General features: G+C 42.7%; 2 protein-coding genes across 7 annotated transcripts in view; one reads left to right on the top strand and one right to left on the bottom strand.

The window, feature by feature from the left end:
- Positions 1 to 419: 419 nt before the first annotated feature.
- DPY30 (dpy-30 histone methyltransferase complex regulatory subunit) lies at positions 420 to 8,071 on the bottom strand. Of its 3 annotated transcripts, none has more exons than XM_059716224.1 (7): positions 7,997 to 8,071; positions 2,895 to 3,008; positions 2,543 to 2,629; positions 2,409 to 2,456; positions 1,864 to 2,006; positions 1,277 to 1,443; positions 567 to 655 (listed from the first exon to the last, which is right to left on the bottom strand). In XM_059716224.1, exons 3-7 carry the CDS (start codon positions 2,576 to 2,578, stop codon positions 630 to 632), a joined length of 420 nt encoding a protein of 139 aa, XP_059572207.1. In that variant the 5' UTR covers positions 2,579 to 2,629; positions 2,895 to 3,008; positions 7,997 to 8,071; the 3' UTR covers positions 567 to 629. The 3 variants fall into 3 exon arrangements, with proteins under 3 accessions (XP_006270080.1, XP_059572207.1, XP_059572200.1); XM_059716217.1 differs by having other exon boundaries at positions 2,854 to 3,008; positions 7,997 to 8,070; XM_006270018.4 differs by lacking the exons at positions 1,277 to 1,443; positions 7,997 to 8,071 and having other exon boundaries at positions 420 to 655; positions 2,854 to 2,940.
- SPAST (spastin) overlaps positions 7,642 to 24,276 on the top strand; it is a 67,906-nt gene continuing 51,271 nt past the window's right edge. Inside the window, exons 1-3 of one of the 4 annotated variants that reach the window (XM_059716193.1) lie at positions 7,642 to 8,204; positions 17,859 to 17,942; positions 18,764 to 18,847. In XM_059716193.1, the coding sequence (XP_059572176.1) occupies positions 7,781 to 8,204; positions 17,859 to 17,942; positions 18,764 to 18,847 (592 nt within the window). In that variant the 5' untranslated portion in view covers positions 7,642 to 7,780. Of the gene's footprint in view, positions 8,205 to 17,855; positions 17,943 to 18,763; positions 18,848 to 24,276 lie in introns of all 4 variants that reach the window. The other 3 variants (XM_059716191.1, XM_059716184.1, XM_059716186.1) reach the window with 3 other exon arrangements.

A 24,276-nucleotide genomic window follows, 5' to 3' on the forward strand; every position in this document is an offset into this window, starting at 1 on the left:
ATGGTCTAGATCCACGGGAAGCCCCACAGTCCACTGTTGCAAGCCTGTAGTCTGATTGTAGCAAGTCATCTTTTCTGCCTTAAAAAAAAAAAATCCATTTCTTTAAAGCAAATTCTAATGTGTAATGTTATGCAGATGGCTCTTTGTATTTGCTGCCTTTACTAAACCAATGAATACTGAGTTCTAGACTACCAGAACAAAGTGTTTGGATTTTCAAGAACGTCTGAAACCAGAAAGAAATACTATAAAACCAAAACTGCAACTGTAATAAGCTTCTTAGCATTACTGTCATCTTATCGTTGGTTTTATGTATGCAGATGAAATATTCCATTAGAATTATTCAAGCTTTCATCCATCTGTACAGTTTTAATACTTTATTCTGAAATCAGGTAATATCTAGTGTAAGACAAATGAGCAAATGAAATGTAAAATGTACTTTATTAAATAACTCAGGAAAAGGTAAGGGAAATTGTGAGATTACGAAAAACAGTATTTGCATTTCCGTAGAATTTTTATAACAGAGTGAATTAGCAAATAAGTAAGTAAGTCTAGCAGCTAAAATATTCTCCCCTTCCCATGGAATTAATTTCGGTCCTCAAACTGTGCCTTGTTTTTTAAAAGATATGCTGCTAGAAATTCAATCGGATTTGGTGGTCTGTAAGGGGGGAAAAAAAGAAGAGAAAAAGTAGAGTAACCTTTTATTATCTGAAAAAATACCTGAACAATAATAATCTTCACCAAAACAGATTTACTTATAAAAGCATTAAATTAAGAATGTTTTCATGCTCTTACGTAAGCTTTAGACAAAAACTAGAAAAAACTTTTATTCAACCTTCCCTATGAAATGGAGATGGAAAAACGCTCATTCTATCACTGAAACCATATTTTGGCATCTTATAGTTCAGGGTTAAATAAGGTAAGAGACAAAACCTACAGTCTGTCAGTCTAAGCTTTGGAAGGGAAGGAAGGAGATCAAACTGGAAGTAGAGAGATGTAGCACCCTCACTTGATAAGTCTGCATTCATGCCATCTCAGTATCTTGTGCCAAATATTTCTAACCAACACACAGGAAGTTGAAATTCTTGGATAAAAAGCACTGTAACATGCAAACAGTTAAGTCTCACTAGGTAAGTACTGCAGATTTTATTTTTTCAGTCAAACTTACATGGATCATAAATCCTGGGAATCCAGCTTCTAACAGCTAAGAGAAAAACTGTCACAGTTCATGCAAGCATCTAAAATATTTTAATTACGGTCTACAACAGTGGATCCCAACCTTGGTGTTGTGACCCCATTTGATGGCAGCCCTGTTCCTCAGCACTGAATGGAGGAGACCTCAGGGCAGAGGGAGTGAAGAAGAAAGGATGATGGGGTGACTGCCGTCTTGACTGTTGGCTGCCCATTGTGCCACCATACCCCTTGACACTGATATGTGCAGAAGCCCTAGCGGGAGAAAAGGGGGCAGACGCCATCTTGACTGGTGCCCTTCATGCTGCCCTCCCAGCCAGCGCCTTCCCCTCCTGGCAGTGAGGACTGCTAGCTCCCGCTGGAGAGCCAGAATTACATTTTTATTAAGGTTTTTTTGGTTGATTTTGTGGGTAATGCTGGATTTCATGAAATCACAAACTAAGTAGGTCCCTAGATATCAGACTACTAGATCCTATCACCCTACATGTAGCACACCAAGGAATAAATTCTGCCCATTCAACAGACTAAACAGCTATATTATTTTTTACCTACAGCACAGTTCTTATGAACTGGTTAAAAAGGCTTTTCTGATTTCCAGGCCCTTAATGGGAAGAGAATGCCTGCATTTGCAATTGACTTCTGTGTAGGAGTGCAGGCCCATTTAAAGCATCTTACCTCTCCTTTGCTAATACAGCAAGTCCCTGTAGTAAGATAGGCACAACTGTTTGGTCCAAATAGGCACGCGTAGGTAATGCCTGAAGATCCACTTTTTGCTTTGATGTTTTCTCGGCGTTAATCTTCTCATTTTCTACGATTCTCTGAATTCAAAACATATGAATAAAAACATTAAGACCCCAAGTATTTAGGCGTTCCCCGCCACCATACCGCCTAGTGGATACATAGTTGACTTCAGTGGATAACACATGGACCACAAACAGGATCCTGTGTGGAGACCTGCACCACCTGCCACGCCGGGGCCGGGCAGTCAGGGGCAGTGCAAGCAGGATCCTGGGGTGTGGAGTTCTGCCAGGGACTCGCAAGGCACAACAGACAACAATAACATCCTATCAGGGACCCCACTTTGCCCAGTACTGACACGTGGCATGCCACACGCTCTGTCCGCCACCTCCGACGGATGCCCAGCCCCTGGCAGAGCCAGACGGGGGATTCTCTTCAAGGGCGTTTTCCCAGACCAAGAGCAGAGACTCAGCCTCACGTACCTCCACGTTTTCCGTGAGTCCGTACTCTGCGTGGGGGTTTTCTGGAACCTGGAAGAAAAAAAAAAATAGTGTGTGGTCAGCAGAACCGCAGCCTCCCTCCCAGGGGACTCCCCAAAAAAGACTTCCAGCAATACCTGAGGCTGCCCCTCCATCATCTGCTCGGCCTCCATCCTTGCGAGGGCAGAAGCTGCCTGCTACGCAGCCAGCCGGCAAGACCTGGCCTGGAACAGGGAAGAGGACAGACAGAGGACGAAATCACGGGGGTGGGCAGGCGGTCCCGCATGGCACAGGGAGCCAAGATGCGAGGGCACAGCCCCGCGGGAGGGGGCGATCTGAGGGGATGACGTCACACTACACGCTCCAGCATCACCCCGCAACCGCCTCAAGCGGCCACGCCCCCCGCCCCGGGTTGGGGAAACCGCCCCTCCGTTGCTTCGCCGCAAACCTGTCAGGACGCGACCCAGCGGCTCGAGCGGCGGCACCGACCTCTCCACAGCAACCAGCACCGCGAATGCGTCGCGCCTTACGGCGTCGTAAATTGTTTCGCCGGAAGCGTCATGGAGCCGCGCTGCCGTCACTAGTCCCAACTGCGCCTGCACGCTGGAGGGAAGGGGTTGCAACGCAGACGTCAGCTGCGCCTGCGCAGAGTTGGACACGCCCCCTCGGCGGCTCCCGCGGTCCCGGCCCGCCACGTGGGGGCGGGGCTGCGGGGGCGGCGCGCGCTCCTGGGGAGCCGCAGCAGGGTCCGAGTGCCGTCCTGCCTAGGGGAGCCTCAGGCTTGATTAGTGCTATAGACGTGGCCCCAAGGCCTCACCTGGCTGGCATTGCCCTCGCAGGACTCTCCCGTGTGGGGAACAGCGCGCTGAGGGGGAGATGCTAGAGGTCAGGAAGGTTTTGATCCGAGGGGTTCACCCCCATGACCTGGCTCTCAGCTGTTACACAGGGTTTGGGGATGTAGCTACAGAGGATGATGGACAAATCAATTGCCATAGCTCTCCTGCTGCCAAATTTCTTGACTTGTGAGGAGCCCAATGAGCAGGATGCCATGGCTCTGCAGGCTGCATTTGGCCCACCAGAGGTTGAGCACCATATCTGGTCCAATGCTCTCCCTCTATAGCATCCATTTTTCCCCCTGTTGGAGACAGGGTACTGGGATAGATGGACTATTGGTGTGAGCCAATGTCTTGTGTTCTTAAGTATTGCTGGTGATGCTGCCTGGGCTGGGGAGGCAGGGAGCAGGGCAGGGTGGCACTTTACATGCTGACTGGCTCAGAGAGGGATAAGCTTCTATAGGTAACCTCAGATGTTGCAAAGAGATCATATAAGTGCCAGGGGCCACAGTGACTTCTTGGGGCCATGCAAGTTGGAAAAAATGTATTATTTTCTTGAATGTGGAGCAAAACTAACATGGAAATCTATGTAATGCAGCACATCCAGAAGCCAGCAATGCTCTGCATTGTACCCAACCAAGGCAGCACTCAGGGTGGAACTGCACTTCAGCTACAAACATTGTCACTTAATTTAATTTAATACTCTTCCTCGTTTTACAGTCATTTTCTGGGATCCTGATGTGAAACCTTGGGATCTCTATGGAGGAAGTGATGAATATTCAGTTATGAATGAAACCAGAACGATGATTTGAACAAACACTGCTTTAAAATTATAAACTCTCTTGAAAGAGTCAGGGCTTAGGCATTTCAAAATTAGGAGACATTTTTGGTTTGAATCTTCATGTGCCTCCATTCCACATCTGTAAATGGGATAATAATACCCCATCATTTCCAAGGGGACACTAATTAATGTTTGTAGTACTCAGATCCTATGGTGAGGGCACCACAGAAAATCCCCTGAGGAAATTAATAATTCTCTGCTCAGAACAGGTTTGAATGGTGCAAATAAAGCATGGGTTTAAAAAATATCAGATTTAAAAATGATGAAACAAAATATTGAAAAGCTGGTTATTCAGTAAGCTCTGTTTTGTGCACTGGATAGGGTAAGGATCTTATGGATAAAGAAGTGCATGGTTCAGAACTTAAATACACAGCACATGCATGAAGGGGACTGCAGCAGGATTGCACAAGAAGTTGCTTCCTCAATTTTCTAACATGCATCCCTTGGCAATCTTAATATCTGTTAAAAGTTTTGATGCAAGATTTCTTTGCTGATTATATTACAGAATCAACTAGAGATCACAATTAAGGATTGAATCCCCTATGCATCACCAGAAATCCAAATAAAAAATCTTGTTTTCAGAGAACTGTTAATCTGCATTTCAAACAGGATGCAATGCAGACATATGAATTGGGGGCGGTTGGAAGGATGAGGTAAGAAATGAAAGGATTTTAACAGCCAAGAAGAACTGGTATCTATTTTGGCACAGGTAGGTTTTGAGGAGGGATTTGAAAGAGGATTGGGTGGTTAATCTGAATCTTGATAAGTTTCTGTCATGCATTTGGGAAAGCTTGGAGGAAAACTGGGAGGTATTTGAGGGGAAGCGAACGGACAGATGATTGAAAGAGGCACACAGGGTGATGTTTTGAGGATGTTTCAGGCCATTAATACGGGATGTTGAAATATCTCTAATGCCCATCTGGCCCATGGGGCACAAAGGTTGTGAGTGCCCCTGCTCTAAGCGACCAGGGGCTCCATGGTTTGGAGGTTGCATCAGCAGAGACTGCATGTCTGCAGGCTGCACCAGAGAAAGCCACAGGCCTCCTGGACTATATGACACACATTTTTTTTTTTTAATTTCATGTTTCAGGCCAAATTAGCCAAATCAGTTCTGAATTCTATTGACTGAGCAGAACTCAATCATTCAAGTTTGTATGGCACTACCACTGGCAAGTATCCTGTTGCAGCTAGTGTGATGTGGAGAAAGACGGCTGGGCAGGAGGTGGGGGCCACACTCTAAGCCCCTCACAGGCCACCAGTTGGACAGCCTTCACGTAATCAGGGAAGGCCTGTACAAGCAATGAAACAAAAAATACAGGAAAGGGGTAACTGAGCTAAGACTACTGAGAAAGCAGAAGAGAAATCCTTATGTAAATCAGGGAAGAAACCACAGAACTTGGACAAGCAAACATTTTGGGAACAGGAGGCTCAACAACTACAGGAGGCATCAAGAAAACTACCAAAGAAAAAATACAAAAAGGTGAATCTGCATGGAAGCACCATTGGCAAATGATATAAGTGGTAAAAAAAAAAGGAAACGTCTACGGTGACTTGACAACAAATGCTAAAGAAGCATAAAAAGTAAGGAATGAGCATGTAACAAATCATTAAGCCTTGCAGTTCACCCAGATGAAAGCATTCTAGACATGTTAGATGAACACAACTGGAAAAGTAGAATCGTTATCAACTCTGAACTACCATAAAAAGCAGAGACAGAATAGTGGAGAAATAGGAAACCTGGAGACGCCGGTGCCAACAAAGCTTTACAAAAATATTCAGAAAGGTGTGTGAACTAGAGTAGGTACCAGATAACTGGCTAAGGGAAGTAGTTTTAGCAATCATTAAGAAAGCAGGTTTGATCAGATAATTTATAGGACTATAAACCTACCATCTATATTGGCAAAAGTCATGATGAAGGAATTTGTCTACAGATCATAGTTTGTGTTAGAGATTAAGTGGATGAAGAACAGTGCAACTCCAGACCCAATCAAGGCTGCATGTCACACTCAGATGGAAGAGGAATTGAGAATGGAGATTACAGATATCTGTTTTTATTAGCTTGATCAAAGCTTTGGAGAAAAGCATGATGGAGAGCAGCAACATCTCATAGTATTTCAGGTCAGCAAATTTCAAAATTATAACATCAAAGTACTAATCCCCCTACAGTGTCATCAAAACTTCTGGAAAATAAAGCAACAGTTTCAAAGTCAAAATTTGCTCTAAGAAAGGGGGCATAAAATAAGCAGTGCTTTATTTCATTCTTGTAAACCAAACATTGATAATGTTAGATGAGCTGAAGGGCATAACAGTAGATGACCTAGAATTCAGGTGTTTAGCGTATGAGGAGATAGCATTGTCCAGCTAACTATGTCTTAGACAGAAATAAATGTCAACACTATTCTGCTCCCCAGGTCAGCAGAGATATTCCAAAGTGAAATGAAGAAAAGCAGAACACCACCCCTGAGGCATGGGTAACCAGTTAATAAGAAGCATTCCTATCTGAACTGGGCAAAGCAGCACTTTAAATAGGTGCACACACTTGGTTTATGACAAGGACCAGTGGAGAAGACATCCCTTTGTTCATGGGAATGAAAGAAAAAAGGGGCAATGTTGGAATCCAACAGTAAAATGAGGGTTAAGTATGACTCCCACTGTGAACAGTTTTCAGACACACTTTTGGCAGCTTGAGAGGAGAAAACTAAAAGGTGACCCTCTTAAAGCCATTGTGAATTCTCTATATGAGGTCTATAAGGAAACTGGAATGCATTGGGCCCAGAAACAGGCAGGGGTGGTTGGGATGTGGGTCTACCAGGAAAGTGGGTAATGCCAGGAATCCTAGTTTTCTCTGCTAAAAAACAATTCCCCAATTGTTAGATTTAAAACATCCCCCTAAAATCCACATTTTTCCATGATTAAAATGAAGCAGCACTATATATCCATTTCTAGATTAGTGGTGTTTCATTTTAATCACAGAAAAATGTGGATTTGGGTTTTTTTTAATCTGAAAATTGGGGATTTTATTTTTTTTATCACAGAAAACCGAGATCCCTGAGCTTGACTGTATCTCCCCCCTCAGGCTCAGCCTGCTGTTCTCAGCACTAAGCGCTTTCGAGGCTGCTCTAGCCATCCGCCCGCCACGAGACCCGGGCTAAGAACGCCCCTCGGGCCAGGACAGGCTCTGCGCGCAGGGATCAGCCTGGCCCCGCCCCCTGCGGGCTTGGGGCGCGGCCTGACCCCCGAGCGCACCGGGGCGGGGGAGTTGCTGTATTGTGCCGGCGCAGTCCCGTGCAGGGCGGGGGCGGGGCTGTCCTGGGTTCTGCCCATGGCGGGGGAGGAGCGCAGTGACTACATTTCCCAGCATGCAGCGTCCCCCGCCTGCATGTAGGACGCTTCCCTTTCCCAGGATGCACCGCTTCCCTGAGCGACTGCCGCCCCTCTGACGGACTACACCCCCCGGCGTGCCCCGCGGCCGGCCGGTCCCTCCCTGCTCCGCGCCGCGGCTCGCGCGGTGCCTGCCGGGAGCTGTAGTCGGGCGCCCACCTGCGGCGCCCGCCACACCCGGCATTGTGGCCGCACGGCTGAGCGTGGCGGCGACAGCCGGCGCCGCGGCGCGCAGCGCTGTTCAGGAACGGGCGCTGCGCACTTGGCGCCGGGCCGCCGCCATGGCCGGGGCTGGCGGCGGGTGGCGGCGACGGCGGTGAATGAATTCTCCGGGCGGCAGAGGCAGGAAGAAGGGCTCGGGCGGTTCCAGCTCCCCGCCCCGCGCCGCCGCGGCCTCGCCCCCAGTCGCGCCCGGGCCGGCAGCCCCCCTCCCGCCGGCGGCCTGCGCCGGGTCCAGCGCGGGGGCGGGGGCGGGCGCGGGGGCGGGGGCGCCGCCGCCGTCGCCGCACAAGCGGAACGTGTACTACTTCTCCTACCCGCTCGTCGCCGCCTTCGCGCTGCTGCGCTTCGCCGCCTGCCGCCTGGGGCTGCTGTGCGCCTGGCTCTGCCGCCGCATCGCGCTCATGGCCGCCCGCGGCGCCCCGGCCAGCGAGCCCGGCGGGGCGCCCGACACCGTGCGCGCCTGCCACAAGCGCGCCTTCGACTGCATCTCCGCCGCGCTGCGCATCGACGAGGAGGAGCGCGGTGAGCGCCGGGGCGGGGAGGGTGGCTGTGGCGGGGCTCGGCTCGGCTCGGCTCCTGGGGACACGGGTCCGGGCCGCCGCTTCCAGCCCCGCGGGCTCCTCCCTCCCTTCCCCTGCTCGTTTCAGTTTACATAGATTTATTATCTAATTAGTTTATACTGGCTTATCTTTCTATATTATGATGGCTTTATATTTAGCTATTATTTATTTGTTTATACTTATTATTGATATATATATATATATATATATATATATATATATATATGATGGCTTTATATTTATTCATGCTTAAATATCAATTTGCTATATATTTGTTTATATCTATTCTTATACATATTATGTGTTTGTGTGTATTTATACTTGTGTATTTTATTATATATTTGTTTATATTTATACTTATTATTTACATATAATATAAACACCAAGTATAAATAAACAAGTACACAATGTGTTTACATTGATACTTTATTATATAGTACTATATTAGTAATATAGTACTATATTATATTATTTTATATTGATACGTGTTTTGACATTATATTATGTGCTTGTGTTTATACTTGCATATTTGCTCAATATGTAAACAATAAGTATAAATGTATATAAGATAAACACCAAGTATAAATAAACACATACATAATGCATTTATGTTGATACTTATTATATTGTAGTATATTATTTTATATTAATAACTAGTATTATAGTACTATGTTAGTGATAAAGCACTATATTATTTTATATTAGCGATATAGTACTATATTATTTCATATTTATACTTATTTAGACATTATATTATGTGCTTGTCTTTATACTTGCATATTTGTTTAATATGTAAATACTAAGTATAAACAAATACATAATGTGTTTATGTTGATACTTGCATTGTATTATATTATTTTATATTAGTAATATAGTATTATATTATTTTATATTTATACTTATTTAGACACGTGCTTGTGTCTGTACTTGCATATTTGTTTATATTTATACCTATTTATATATGTTACGTGTTTATGTTTAGATACTGTATTCTAATGTGTTTGTGTTTATTTATATTTAGCATTTATACATTATATTAGGTTGTGTTTATATTTACCATTTATATCTTTATATAAAATTTATTCTGACTCTCCTTTTAATTTGCTCTCATTTTGTCACAAGCGCTGGAGTTTTTAATAGCACATCTCCAGCTTTTAACTGGCAGCTCCTCCAAGTGTGGGCGCTCTCAGGTTAAACGCACTCCTCCCTAGCTAGAGGGGCAGGAACTATATGAGTAATGTGAATGTTGAAGAGTTTGCGTTGACAGCTGGCCTGTACAGTGTGGGAGCAACATTTTTCCTAGAAGAAGGAATGGTTTCATTTTGTATATGTAGCTACTGTTAATGGTCTTATGTAACACCTGCATTTTTAATGTTTTGGTGTTAAACTGGAAGCAAATTAGAACTGCTATTGCAAGTCTTCATTCCTGTTCTAGTCTGCCCTCTTTCCTATTGTATCATTTATTTTTTTCATTGTATGAAACTAATCAAACAGGAAATTGTTGTCATGCTGCTGTTTTCCTTTGAAACTGATGCAGGGGCACACTCCGCTTATTTAAAAGAGGAAAGTTTGGTCAGTGGTCAGTGAAATGTTGGGGTGAGGGACAGCAAAGAATTTTCTTCAGCCTTCTTTTATTCCACTTGTTGTTTTGAATTCCACACAAGGTTTCAGAAGCTGTTCCCAATGTATTAGACTCAGCCCAGCAGTCTACATGTAGCAGGACAGCCCTAGTTGTGTTCAAAAGGTGGGGGGGTCCTCTGAGACATGGCTTTGTGCTAGGCTTTAAAATTCTGTGGAAACATCAGCATGACTTTGAGCGTCTGCTTTGTAATACTGTAGTTTCTTTCATTAGAGCTCCTTGGGAAGAACATGGCAGTATTTTCCTTTTCTGGAAATCAGAATAGGGACAACATGCTCAGTGCATCATGAAAGGGACACAGTTATTCTGTATAGCAACAGCTTGTGAGTGGCAGTGATGCAGCTTTATTAATCTGAAAGAGATATTTGTATGATGCAGAACCTGTGACGGTTCAGGGACCAAAACAGAGGGCAAAGAAACTTGAGACTCTAGGTCAGGGGTGGGCAAAATGCAACCTGAGGGCTGGATGCAGCCCACCAGGCCATTCTATCTGGCCTGCAGGGCCCCTGAAAAATTTAAAAAATTAATATTAATCTGCTGTAGGCTGCCTGTCATGTGGCCTTCAATGGCTTGCCGAAAGTTAGTAAGTGGCCCTCTGACCAAAATAATTGCCCGCCCCTGCTCTAGGTGGCTTATTATATTTATGATGATAAGAAGTGTTTGCAGTTTTTAAAGCATAGATAAATCTTCATTTGGCTGGTATTCTAGCTTGTAGTAACAAACAGATACTAACTGCGTAACACCTTTACTCTTAACATTTTGGTGTTAAACTGAAAGCAAATTAGAACCATTATTCTGAGTCTTAATTCCTGCCTGTCCTCTTTCATGATCTATCTTTTTTTTTTTTTTAATAGTATGAAACTAATTAAACACTCCTTTGGATTATTCTGGGAGAAAGAATGACTTAAATGTATGACGGTTAAAAGCCTGCAGAGTAATTTAAGAGCACAAACATTGGAGAAAAACACAATACCTAACTACTTTATGGTCCTAAACCTGCAGTTTGCCAAGATTTTATAGACAATTCACCAGACCCATATAGATAGTTTGAGGAGTAATAGATCTTCAAGTCACTTGCATGGAGGTTTTATGATCATAGGCACCCCTTTTTTTGCCTCAGTCTTGGACCCCTCCTCCAATTTCTGTTCCAGAAGTACTAGTAATAGCACTTTGTCTTTTTTAAGTTAGCTTGAGTTACTACTGTGATCCTTGGAATTGCCTGTCAGTTTTTGTTGCTGAAATCCAGTCAACAGTGTGTTGCTATGAAGCCTTCAGATCTTGCTCCTGTCATGAGCTTGCACTTTTAAAATGTTCTGTTAGTTGTACAGGGTGAACCCTAATAGGGACATGCTTTTGCTGTTAATATAAGTAGGAACATATCTGTTAAATACAAAGCTTTTGCTATAGTAACTTTCCTGAGCAAGGGGTATATAAATCTATTATATTTATAGATTTTTTAATTTATATGCAAAGCCTTCACTAACTTTAGATGGCATGGAGGGATTTGATTTATCTACCAGTATGCATTTTGAATCTTTTTTTATTTGTTCCTAAGTGGCTTTTGTGTACTGTAAGTTCAAATGGGTACCAGCATATTAAGTATAGTTTGGAGAATAGTTAAGATTTCTAAACTATTGGATATCCTTCTACCTTATGTCCAGCTCTTGTTTGTTTTGGAAAACGTATGTGCTAAAAGGGGTGAACTAGTAAGGATTTTCTTGGCTGATACTGATAGCCGATGATTAACCAACCATATTGGCCAATGCTGATCCAATAACCGATATTTAGCAATAGTGCAAGGCATTTTATACTACTGACATAAACCTTTTAGTTTGGTTTGTTTTGCATTTATAACATGCACACATGCCCCCTGCTTGCTCTTGCCCTCAATGAGAAAGGCAATGACTGCTTTATTCCCTCACACGCCACCCCCTCGCCCAGGGCTCCTACCTGCAGCCCATGCTGCTGTCCGAGGTGGGCGGGGTGGACCCTCACGCAGACAATGGCACCAGGCACATTTGGAGCCCCAGAGCACTCTGCTGCCTCAGCACCAGTGGCCCTGTGCAGCCGACCTCCCGCAGTCGCCGGAGAGAAGGCGCCCGGTGTCTGGTGGAGCAGAATGTCTCTCGCAAGGCACCTTACCCCACCTGTGCACAGCCCAGTGTCTCCACGGCAGCCACCAGTGTTCAGGCCTCTGCTATACGCATGGCATTGCCATAGCAGTGGCAGCAGGAGCCAGTAATGGTCCCTTTGTTGCTGGGCTCAGTGCCCTGTGACTGCTCACTGGCACCCCTTCTCCCTCCTGCTGCTCACTGGGACCTGTAGTCTGCTGTGGTCTCGGGCCAGCAATGGGGCACAGGGGCTGGACTATGCTGCTCAAGGCACTCTGTAACTGTCAGCTACAACGACCAAAAAAAGCCGACATCTAATAATGTCATTTCTCCTTTTATCTGTGCTGTTCCAATAGTCAACCAATATATTGGTGCACCCCTAGTAATTAAGAAATGTTGGGTAGAAATCATTGAAATTTCTGTGCTTTTGAACTTTTGGTAGGATTAATGGTTTTTATTTTGTGGTCTTTTAACAGTAGTAGTGAAGCTTGGAAAATCCATTTACCCTTAAGGAATTTGTATGGTGACAGGGCGGGCAAACCATAGACTCAGAGTGTGTGTGTAGTGGGGTGAGGGGGGGGCATATCTTGTTTTTGTTTGGTTTGTTAATCTTTGCTATTGCTAAGGTAATATTCTAAGTGTTGTGGTTTCATCTTTGTGTTCACCAAATAGTAGAAGGGGTGAAATCTAACAGGGTTGGGGTAACTTAACATGTGTTCTTAGTGATTGTGAAGCTCTGAAATTACCTTGAGACTGCTGTAAGCAGCAGTAGAGACACTAGAGATCTTACTTAGGAGACATATAATCAAGAAAAGGAAACTAGAGACAGGCCAAGGTAATAAAGCTCCTGTTGTTGCAGAATCTAGGAACACAACTCCCCTTAGCAGCCAAGATGGAAGGAGACTTAAATGTTTGTGGCTGTACCTGATGATCTTCCGAGGTCTCTTCCACCCTTACAATCTATGAATCTGTTTGGCTTCTAGAAAAGAGATGGTGGGAAGGGTGTGCTTAAAATGTAAGGGTAAGGGTGTAAAATGTGTTTAGTAGATAAAGGATGATATGAATCTTGAGCAGATTCGGAGGACAGTACTTAAATAGTATGGTGGCTGACACCATGCAGAATACTAGATAATAGACAAAAGACAGAGCTTCTCAGTTTAAACTCCCTAAAAATATTAGCTCAGTATTCAGTGGTCAAAAATGCAAATACAATGTTAAGAATCTTTAGGAAAGGAATTGAGGCTAAAACAGAAAATATGCCGCTGTGTAAGTCTGTGGTGCGCCTACTTATTGAGTATTGTGTGCAGTACTTGATGCAAGTAGCTGATCATTTTTCTTTTAGTATTTAACCAAAGACAGTGCAGACTGTTAACTGTAAGGTGGCTAAGGCATTGGCTGAAAGGGAGATGTCGTTGGGCTATGTGGAAGGGGAGTTACCAGATTGGAGAGACATTTCTAGTGGTGCTCCTTAAGGATTGGTTCTGGGATCTGCTCCTCTAAGGCTTTCATTAGTGACTTAGAGGAACTAGATGATCATTTTCAAAATCAACACAGGACACCAAGCAAGGAAGAGGATCAGATTACTGCGCAGGAGGAATTGGATAACCTTGTGGAGTGGAGCAATATAATGTTATGAAGTGCAAAATTAAGTATTTAGGGCTAATGCTTAAAGCTTTAGCTTTAAGGTGGGGTGTCATACTGGAGGCAGTGGAGAGAAAAGAACCTCAGTGTATTGGTTGATTGTAGGGTGGCCATGAGTTCCCCTCATTTGGCTGTGAAAAATGTTAATTTGATTCTAGGGTGTCATTAGGCAGGGTGATTTTTTTTAAATTGTTTGTTCAGTAGTCTCACAAAAACATCAATACCAGTGCAGAAGGAACTGGTTACAGGGGTATAGGTTGTAGCTGTGTTGCTCTAAGGGCATAGGTGGACAAGGGTCTCTGGGTAAATCTGATATCTTTTATTAGACCAACTCAAATAACTTGCAAAGAAGAGTTTTTCCAGCTTTTGGATACCAAAAAGAAAAGCTTTACTCAGAGAACTTTGTCTGCCGAAGGAACTAGTGAAACTCAGTGTATAGTTCTGGTTATCTGTAGTTAAAAAAAAAAAAAAAGATGGATTTAAGTATAACAGATACTAAAAGAGTTATTAGGCTCACTTTCACAAGGGTAGATTTAAAAGAGCAGTATTTGTTTAACTTACCACAGAGTTGTCCAACTGGCAGCCTATTGGCCACGGGGACTAGGGACCTGGATTGCTTAAAGATGGGTTTGACAAGTTCCAGGTGGCATAGCCTGATATGAGGAAGGCAGGGATCCCAAAGCAATAATCAGTGCATATAATGCCTGAAATCAAGAGTTAGTATTCTCCCCTGATGGGGCTTGAAAGAAAACCATTTATGCAGAAGAGGTATGATAATCACATGTTTCCGGTGTTATGCTGCTTATCTGTTAGGACAAGGAAGAAATCCTTCTCTCTTTCCTCCTCACCTCAAATATTTTTATTTTGCTTTTGGGGTCATTGTTCTTGCCTTCGTCTGACACTTGGGACATTGGCCATAGGTAGCAATGGGAAATTGGCTGTGGTATGCTGATGTTCCTGTTGGTACTTAGAAACATCTTTGGTGCCTGGATGGAGGTTTTTTCCTTGTGCACAGAGTCGAACTGGTTGCCAGTACTGAACCTGCAAGGCATCAGCAACAGGAGGAATTTTTCTCTCGGAACTATCTGACAACACAAAAGACAAAAACTATACCGTCTTTTTGTCTTCCAGTGCAACATGGCAAAGCATTGTTGTCTCTAGTTAATATATACTAAGATGATTGAATCAAACGTTCTCCCTTTTCACTGACAGGGTATGGTGGTGCTCTTCTCTCTTGGTGTTAAGTTGGGACACATTGTTTTTTCCTGGGGTTCCCTGTGGTGTAGTGTGGAACATGGGTTGGAATGGATGATCTTGTGGATTCTTTGACAAAGGGTTGCCTGTGAATGCAGGGGACTGTGCTTAATGTCTCTTCCAGTCCTTTGTTGTAATTGTTAGTGGTGTGGGAAATATAGAAGAAGCTTGTCTAGAATGCTGGTAACTTAATCTTGGTGAATACAGTTGATTTGCTGTATTGCCTAATCAAAAGGAGTGCTTAATTAAATGACTCATTTTCCTAACTGTGATTAAATAGACTGGAATATCATTTGGATACACGAGTCTTTGGGAAAGTGTACGTGGGTTTAATTTCAACACACTTTACACTGAAACTGTCACCCAGCATAGATTAGAGAAGTCTTTTTAGGTGGGATCTGTGATACATTCTAGTCCTGGATTTGGCTAGGGGTGCACCTTTGTGATATGCCCCCAGGGTGTCCCAACACTTGCAGAGGTGCCTTCTAGTTTTAGACCCCTCTCTGCCATTGTCTGCTTGACCACTGAGAGTAGGCTGAGATGCTCCAAAGGCCATCTCCCTGACTGAAGGCACTTCAGCTTTACCCACCTTGCCCAGGTCTTTCCATCACTTAACAGAAGGGATTTTTGCTCGTTAGAAGAACTGCATAGTTGTCTGGTCGTATACTCAAAATTATTAGATTCCTTGGCACCCCCCACCCCCCAAATAGAAGAGGCCTGCCTATGTGGTCAAATACTCAGTCACCTTTACCAATGACTGTAGTCATTTATAAAAGAGAACAAAAAGATTTACTATAAAACAAAGATCCAAAGGCAAACAATAAGTAACCATATGTGAGATGGAGACAGAGATACAAGAATAGATAAACAGAAGGAAATACCACAACAGTCTATTAACTTGCATCTTAAATGTACAAATGCAGCTTCTGCTTGGCATTGCAGGTCAAGTAGCAGCTGCTGCCTCTGACCTTTCTGTCCTTGCAGTTTCCCCTGTTAGCCTGTTACCCACAGGCTGAGGGCCAAACCATTTTATGTCCTGGAAACTTTAGACAAGCACTTGCTCTCATGGCAGGGCTTAAGTATGTTATCTTATCTGGCTATTTACATACATTATACATTGCATTCTTGGAGAGCTCATACAGTACATGCCACTTCTTGCCATCGAAGGGTATGCTTGTTTACCAGACTAGAAGTCCTTCTTGATATATAATTTTGACCAGGAGGAGACTTGTATCCTTTCAAACATATCCAAGGATACTGTCTCTCACTCAGTTTCCCTGCTGTGAGAAATGTCCATCCCTGAATGACTTGAATAGCCAGCCAGGTGTTGTTCTTGCTGTAGGCACCCCTTTTTAAAATGTAAATTCATCTTGGTGTGGAAGCACCTGGCTATAGCACTTCAGACCGTGTTGTTCACAAAGGTCAATATGACTGGGCATTCAGCATACCCATGTCATAGCTCAGCGATTACTTCTCTCAAGTGTGAATAGGGAAGGAACACTGAAGTTAATGATTGCTCTACTAAATAGTCTTGGCCAAAAAATGGAACATAAAAATTACATTCATATCAAATACTAGGACTCATACTAATGTAATAAAGGGCTCCTATAGATGTGCACAGAGCCTGCTCCAACATGCTGGAAATAGCAGTGGGGTGCTTTGAACTAAAGCTTGTCAAACATGTTTTACTTCAAATTGCCCCGCTGCCATTTTTTCAGTGTGAGGATGCTGATGCACGTGATGTGAGGGGGATTTTAATTAGCACAGCTCATTAATTAAAATGCCAGGTGCTGTGTTCCGGAGCACAGGTAAAAATACCCAATGATAGGGCTGCATACAGTTTGACACTAGCTATATGCAGTGACTATACATGCCATATCAGTAAAATAAACTCAAGAAAACATGCGTGACATTCCAAAAACACTGTTAAGTTTGATGGATAGTGTACCCAATAGTGTAACTACCAGGTGAGAAGAGCACCTGCTTCAGGCACCAAGTTAGGAGGGGGGCTAGAACTGCTCTCCCCTACCCGTCAGAGTCTGCAGCATACCCATGCTGGGAACTCCAAAACAGTCCCTGGCTGCAGGAGCATTGTAAGCTTTCGTGTGTGGCACTGATTCACTGAAGTTCCCCTTATTTTATATAATTCTTTGGAGAGGGTGATGTGTATTTTTTGACACATGATGCTTTTGTGTTGGGAGTGAATAACCAAATAAGTTTTTATAGGCATCTTTTTTGCATTATAAACACCATGACACTATAGAAAGTAGTTGCTTTGAAATCATTGAAAATATACACTGTAGGGTCAGTGTGACATAGTTGTTAAGTCAGATATCTTTACCTCATCAATCCCTGTGATACTTTGTCATTTTTTAAATGATTATACTGTAATATTATACTTTTAATATCAGTTTTATGTGTAATAGAAAGATTAGAAAAGAGTGGTTTCTCTCAGTTTGATTGTTCTAATTTGATAAGCTTTTGCCAGCCTATTTCATTGTTAGTTTTATCTGAGAACATGTAGTCAATCCCATTTCCTCTTCTGTTTTTGGATATCTTTTAAAACATTTGGGGAAATGTTCCTGAAGTATTGGAAAGTGATTTGATGCTAGTGTAGTGCCTAAAACTATTTTAAGATTTATTTAAAATCATTGGTTCTCAGCTTTTTGGGATTCAAAGCACCCCTCCATAACTTTTGTGAACTGAGTGTCACTCAATTTTAATAAACAGTTTTTATAGTGTGTTGCTCTTACCTCCTTGCAGATGGACCAGGTGATGGGTGTAGGGGTTCAGCCACGCAGAGACAAGCCTGAGGCTGTGCTTACCTGCTTATTCTCATGCCTCATGGCACTCTGCAAAGGATCTTGTGGCACCTCAGGGTTCCATGGCACCCTGGTTGTGATTACTGTTTAATTAATTATTGAGTTTAATCCAATATGGAAACTAATAGGTTAATTTCCTTTTTCAGCAGGACAAAAGGAGCAAGCTATTGAATGGTATAAGAAAGGAATTGAAGAACTGGAAAAAGGAATAGCTGTTTTAGTTGTTGGTCAAGGTAAGGCCATTTTTTAATCTTATGTAAAGTTTTGACTTAAGTCACAAAGTACTTTTTGTCATTTTTTCTCAGAAAAGGAGGAAAGTTCAGCAGCTTTTCACACTTGTCAGATGAGGGGGATCATTTTACAAAATAAACATTGTTTCAACTGGGTGCTAGACAAGTATTTGCAGAATATTTCCTAATGGAGTTTGATGCTTTTGACAATGCCCTTTAACTTTTTTCCATATAGTGAAATGAGAAACACTTATGTAACTAAAATTCTGTTTTGGTTTTAAAATAGAACCATTGCTCTGTTAATTTTGTCCTAACTTATTTTTTTGATCCACTGTAATGGCAAATCTTGATTAAGTATATTCAGGATATTCAAAATCATGGACAGTTTGGATCATGAAAATGCCCAGTAAAACTTATATAACAGAAAATATCTGTTACTGACTTTTTTTCTTAGCATGAATTCCAATTTTATCTTCTAGAGTTTAGGTCCCTGGATAAAATTGTATATTATTGTTGCTATATATTTTTATGCTCCATGAATATAACTCAAGATAATTAATTTCCTTGGGCTGGTGATAGTATGCTTAATGGCTTTTCTTCTCTTCTTGCACCCCCGCCCCCCAAAAAGAAAAAAAAATAAATGTTCTTTAGGATTCTTAACTATGGTTTAAATAACTTAATTCCAAAAGCCTCTTAATTTTGGGGGTGGGGGAATGGTGAAGAAAGAGGTAAGTGTCACTTTTACAAGGATAGAGGGAGGTGGGTGTTCTAAGTACTTAATCTAATATTCCAATAATGTTGACTTTTTTTTTACTCTTTGCAAGGTGATCAGTGCGAACGAGCACGACGTCTACAGTCTAAGATGATGACTAATATGGCTATGGCCAAGGATCGTTTGCAGCTTCTAGGTACTAGTTACTATTCATGACTTTGGAAAGTTTGTTCTATGCATCATGCTTTATGGTATTTCATTTTTAAATTTGGAGAGCAAGTAAGCTATTGATTCTGTAGATTCCTTCCCTCCACCCCCCCCCTTAAAGTTTCATGTATAGTTTTACCCTCTTGCAGTTGGCTTCTTATGGATTTCATAACCCATTTTGGTTTTGCTGTTCACTCTTCCTTTTACAGTAGTCGGACAGCATATTATAACTACCAGGCTTGGAAGGATTGGGTATCTTAAAGTTATTTTGGAAAACTTGCATTTACTTTGAAAGCACTACTACTATAGTGAATCATAGAAAAATTAAGATTGGGAGCAAGCTCAGGAGGTCAAGTCTAACCTCCTGTTCAAAGCAGGACCTTCCTCAACTATATCATTCCAGTCAAGGCTTTGTCTAACCAGGTCTTAAAAACCTCTTAGGATGGAGATTCCACAACCTCTGAAGCCTGTTTCAGTGCTTTACTACCCTCCTCATGAGAGAGTTTCTCATAATATCAAACCTAAACTTCCCCTGCTTCAACTTGAGACCATTGCTTCTTTTCCTATTATCTGCCACTACTGAGAACAATTTAGCTTCATCCTCTTTGGAACTGCCCTTCAGGTAGTTGAAGGCTACTGTTAAATCCCCCTTGCCCTATCTTCTCTTTTCCAAACTAAATAAGCCCAGTTCCCCCAGCCTCTCCTCAGAAGTCATCTGCCCCAGCCCACTAACCACTTTTGTTGCCCTGTGCTGGACTCTCTCCAAATTTGTACACATCCTTTCTGTAGTGGGGGCCCAAAACTGGACACAGTACTCCAGATGTGGCCTCACCAGTGCCATCTACAGGGAAAGTATTGTTTCCCTTGACCTGCTGGCAACACTACTCTTAATGCAGCTCAGTATACCGTTAGTCGTCTTGGCATCAAGGGCACACTGTTGTCTCATATTCAATATATTGTCTACTGTAACCCCCATGTCCTTTTCTACAGAGCTGCTGCTTACCTAGTTGGTCCCCGGCCTGTATTAGTTCATGGGATTGTTCCATCCTAAGTGCAGGACTTTGCACTTCTCTTTATTGAACCTTGTGAGATTTCTTTGGTCCAGTCCTCCAATTTGTCTAGTTTTCTCTGAATCCTAGCCCTACCCTCCAGCATGTCTACTACTTCCCCTGAGCTTGGTGTCATCTGCAGACTTGCTGAGGATATACTTCTTCCCAGCTTCCAAGTAATTGATTAAGCTATTGAATAACACCACCCCCAGAACTAACCGCTGGGACACTCCACTTGATACTAACTGCCAATTAGGTATCAAACCATTGACTACTACCCTCTGAACCTGATGATCCAGCAAGTTTTCTATCCACTTCACAGTCCATTCATCCAACCCATACTTCTTGGCTTACTTGCAAGAATGTTGTGTGAGACCGTATCAAAAGCCATGCTAAAGTCAAGGTATATGACATCCACTGGTGTCCCTGTATCCTCAGAGTCAGCCATCTCATCATAGAAGGCAATCAGGTTGGTCAGGCATGATTTGCCCTTGGTGAATCCATGCTGACTATTCCTAATTGCCTTCTCCTCCAAGTGCTTAGAAATGGATTGCTCGAGGGCCTTCTCCATGATTTTTCCAGAGACTGAGGTGAGGCTGATTGGTCAGTAGTTCGTTGGATCCTCTTTCTTGCTTTTCTTAAGGATGGGTACTATATTTGTCCATTTCCAGTTGTTGAGGACCGCTTTCAATCACCATGAGTTTTCAAAAGATAATGGCCCACAGCTCTACAGTCACATCTGCCAACTCCCTCGGCACCCTCAGGTACATTGTGTCCAGCCCTATGGATTTGTCCACATCCAACTTTTCTAAATAGACCCTCATGTGACTTGGCACCGCCTACCCATAACTGCCTGTGATATCACTTGTGGCTGTAGTTAGGAAAGTGCATTGGATTTTGTACCTGGGCGAACCATATAGGTATAGCTGTCTTCTGTGGGAAGTAATCATTATACAGTTAAACCATTTGTATATTAAGATTGCAGTTGCATTTGATCCCTGATGGATGTCCTTCAGTCTTGCTTATAAGACTTTTAAACTTGCTGAAATATAACTTAAACTCTCATCACTTTAGGATTTAAAATAGATGGTGAAGATCATTTCATGAGCAAAATGCATTGCATTTGATCATTGTAAATGCTACAAACTTAAAACAGAAATGATTGACAATTACATGTTGTTGTGCAATTTAAAAACAAGCAAACATGCACGCACATGTTCTGTGAGAGTACCTAAATATTTTGTTAAGGTTCTCTTAAACTCCATTTAAGTGTTTTCTTCTGCTTTTTTTTTTTGTCTTCCTAGTATTGATCAGCAAAGGAAAGCAGTTTTTCTGTTGTATTCACTAGCATGCTGCTTAGATTTCATTCCACTGTATGTCTGCCAAATGCTGTCTTTTTATGTTTGTTGAATTTGAGGCAAGATATCCTAATTTCTTCTGAAAACCTAGAGAAGTATGGGAATAAAAATTCCTTTTCATTTGGCTCCCATTGCCCTCTATATTATGGAGTGATTATACCAAGGAAGAAAATGATTCCCTGCCTTCTTGCTTTGGCTTCCATTGTCTCTGGTCTTGTGTACTGACATGGAAAGGGGGAATAGTTTTCCTGAGCTGCCATCCACTGTCTGCTTGTTTCCATTTTCCAGCCTGTGCAGGATTTTTTGCTTCACTGCACTGGCTCTTCTACTGTTTAATATTAATACTTGTGCTTAATATTAAATAACTTAATATTAAATTGAAGAGTATAGCAGAAAGCCTGTATGTGAGCTGCCTCCCAGAGTAGTGGTTAAATGGTGTATTTGAGGAACATGACAGTAAAACCAGTTATGCTCTGCCTTTTGGGTGCACAAAGTAAATGAACTGGAACAGATTATTCTTAGATTACTTCAGTTACAGTTAGGTTGGTGTGTTGGGAGAAAAAAAGACAAAAGTGATCTGATCTGATCTAAAGTCAGTATAATTTTTTTAAACAACATTTGCATGTTGCATGCAGTATCTGATCTCATTTTACCCCTATTATGGCAGTATGCTAGGTGGCTAACAGAGTTGCATGTTGGTATGCTAAAAGAAGGTAAAGACTGCACAAGTGAAATGCTGAAGTCAGAAAGTTTAATGTGGTATGTGCAAATTTAATTCTGCATCTTAAAGCTTACCATAATACATATGATTTGCATGTTATTTCCATGCTTTGTTCAATGTGCAGCCTCAGAAGAATGAAGTACTAGTAAGTAACAAATGAAGTAGGGTCCTGAAGCTCTGCATTATTCTAGTTGAAACTTTTTATTTTAGTTTGTTTTAGTGCAAATTTATTTTAGTTTAGTCTGTTCTATATGGCAGCATCCTTCATCACTAGTATTTCAGCACCTGTTCAAAATTTGGTGTAATAAAGAAGAAAATGGGGTTAGGCAGAGCAAAGAAAGCATGGGGCTTTTCCTTTTTAATGCCAGAATCAACTCTTAAATGTTTTGCAGCTCTAAATATCTCATGATAGAATAAATGAGCCTTCTTTATTGTTGGTTGACAGGCAGTTTAACTATCTACCTTTCTTTACTTCCATCTTAAACCATTTAGACTGCTTACAGAAGTGGAAAAAGGCAAAACAAGACAGCACTTCACAAGAAGAGGAAGCATGTTAGTTTGACCTGGCTTCCCAGTGTCTCTATAGATTGGGCGCTTCAGCAGGGCTTTTTCAGTGCTTTTATCTAATAGCTGATTGAATCAGGTATTAGATTGAATCAGCTATTGGATGAAAGCACCAAAAAGTCCTGCTGAAGAACGTGATGTATACAGACGTTGAGCAACCTGGGTACGACTAACATGATGCCTCTTCTGGACATGTGCTGGGCTTGGTGCAGTGGCATCCTGAGCTGAAAGTAAAGTTCTGGGTATTTTGGTTTTGGTTTTTCTCTTTTTACATCTGTAAGCTGGCTGAAGATCTTATACCTTTTGTAAGGCTTGATGTTCAATTTCCAAATTTCTGTGCTTTGGATTGGAGGATTCAGTGGTGCAATTTTTATTCAATTGAGACAGATTGTTCCAGCTCCCTAAGAATGACAGCCATGCGCAATTATTCAGGAGGCTGGATGAACCTGAATACTTTAAAGATCCTCATAGCATCACAAACACTGGAATTGGGTCACCCTAGTCGGTATAAATCAAGAGGCACAAGAAAGGACTTCATGTTCATAAGAATATGTGGAGGCTTGGAATTGAGTAGCATTGCATCAGAAGTGTTATAGTAATGATAAAATTGCAGCTGAACAGCATTGATTGACTTAAGAATAAATAAATAATCAACCTTTCTGTTGCAGGTTGGGCTCTGAGGGCTGCCATGATGCCCCCTGTGGCCACCATAGACCTGCTCTAATCCAGGTCCTGTATTAGGCAGGTCCTTTCTCACCTGCCCCTGCTTGATGTTCCTTTTACATTGATTAGGAGGCTGACCATGAGTCCCAGAGTGATCTCCATGGTGCCTAGCAAATTCGGTATATGGTCTTTGGGCTTTCTGTCTGCTAACAGGACCTTGCCTGTTTTCTAAGGGCAGCTCACGTGCCCAGTCAGAACTACACATCCCCTGTTGGCATGACTTAAACTCAGCAGTCATAACTCATGACCCTAGTGGACCTAAGCAAGCCTTAAGGGCTCCAATTGTGGGCTCCAGCCTTCCTCATAAAAGGCCCATGCCTCAAAGATGTCACTTGATTGTCCTTCACTCTCCTGTACAAGACTCAGCCCTTGGCCTTGGCCCTCAGGTTACTTTGGCTGTTGGCCTCTAGCCCAGGCCTATTGGCTCTGGCCTAGCTTCTTGGCCCAAGCCTATCTCTTTCTTGGGTCTCAGGCTCTGGCCCTCTTGGTTGCAGCATGCCTCAGTTGCCATCTTTTCCTCTCCGTTTCTCTCTACTAATGCCCTTGCCCCAGGTAGGGCTTTAAAATGCACCGTGGCTCTTGGTCGTGCATGTGTGGCCTCCTAACGATGCCTTCCAGCCATAATTTGGTCTTCTGGTTATTAAACTTAAAATACAACAAATAAGCACAGCAGGGACTCCCAAAACAAAGAAATAAGATGAACTTAAATCATCCCCACTCTGAACAAACTTAAAACAAAACTGGTGGCTTTTTTGTCTGCATGTCAGGGGCTTCCCTTACCGCCCCTCCAGGCTCTACAGCAGACTGCCTGGCAGGTCCTCATCCTTCCCCAGTCAGGGCTAGCATGAGTCTGCTGGCCTGAGAGAGAGACTTTTATACTGGTAAGTCTCTTCCTTTCCAGCCAGTCCATCCTATCCTGTTGTGTGAGCCCAGTGTTCTCTTGTTGGCCTGCTTGATTTTAGTGTTATAAATTGCCCTGCTAAGGGTGGTACTGAAACCCTGT

Source organism: Alligator mississippiensis, chromosome 1, assembly GCF_030867095.1.
Source record: "Alligator mississippiensis isolate rAllMis1 chromosome 1, rAllMis1, whole genome shotgun sequence".
NCBI classification, from domain to species: domain Eukaryota; kingdom Metazoa; phylum Chordata; order Crocodylia; family Alligatoridae; genus Alligator; species Alligator mississippiensis.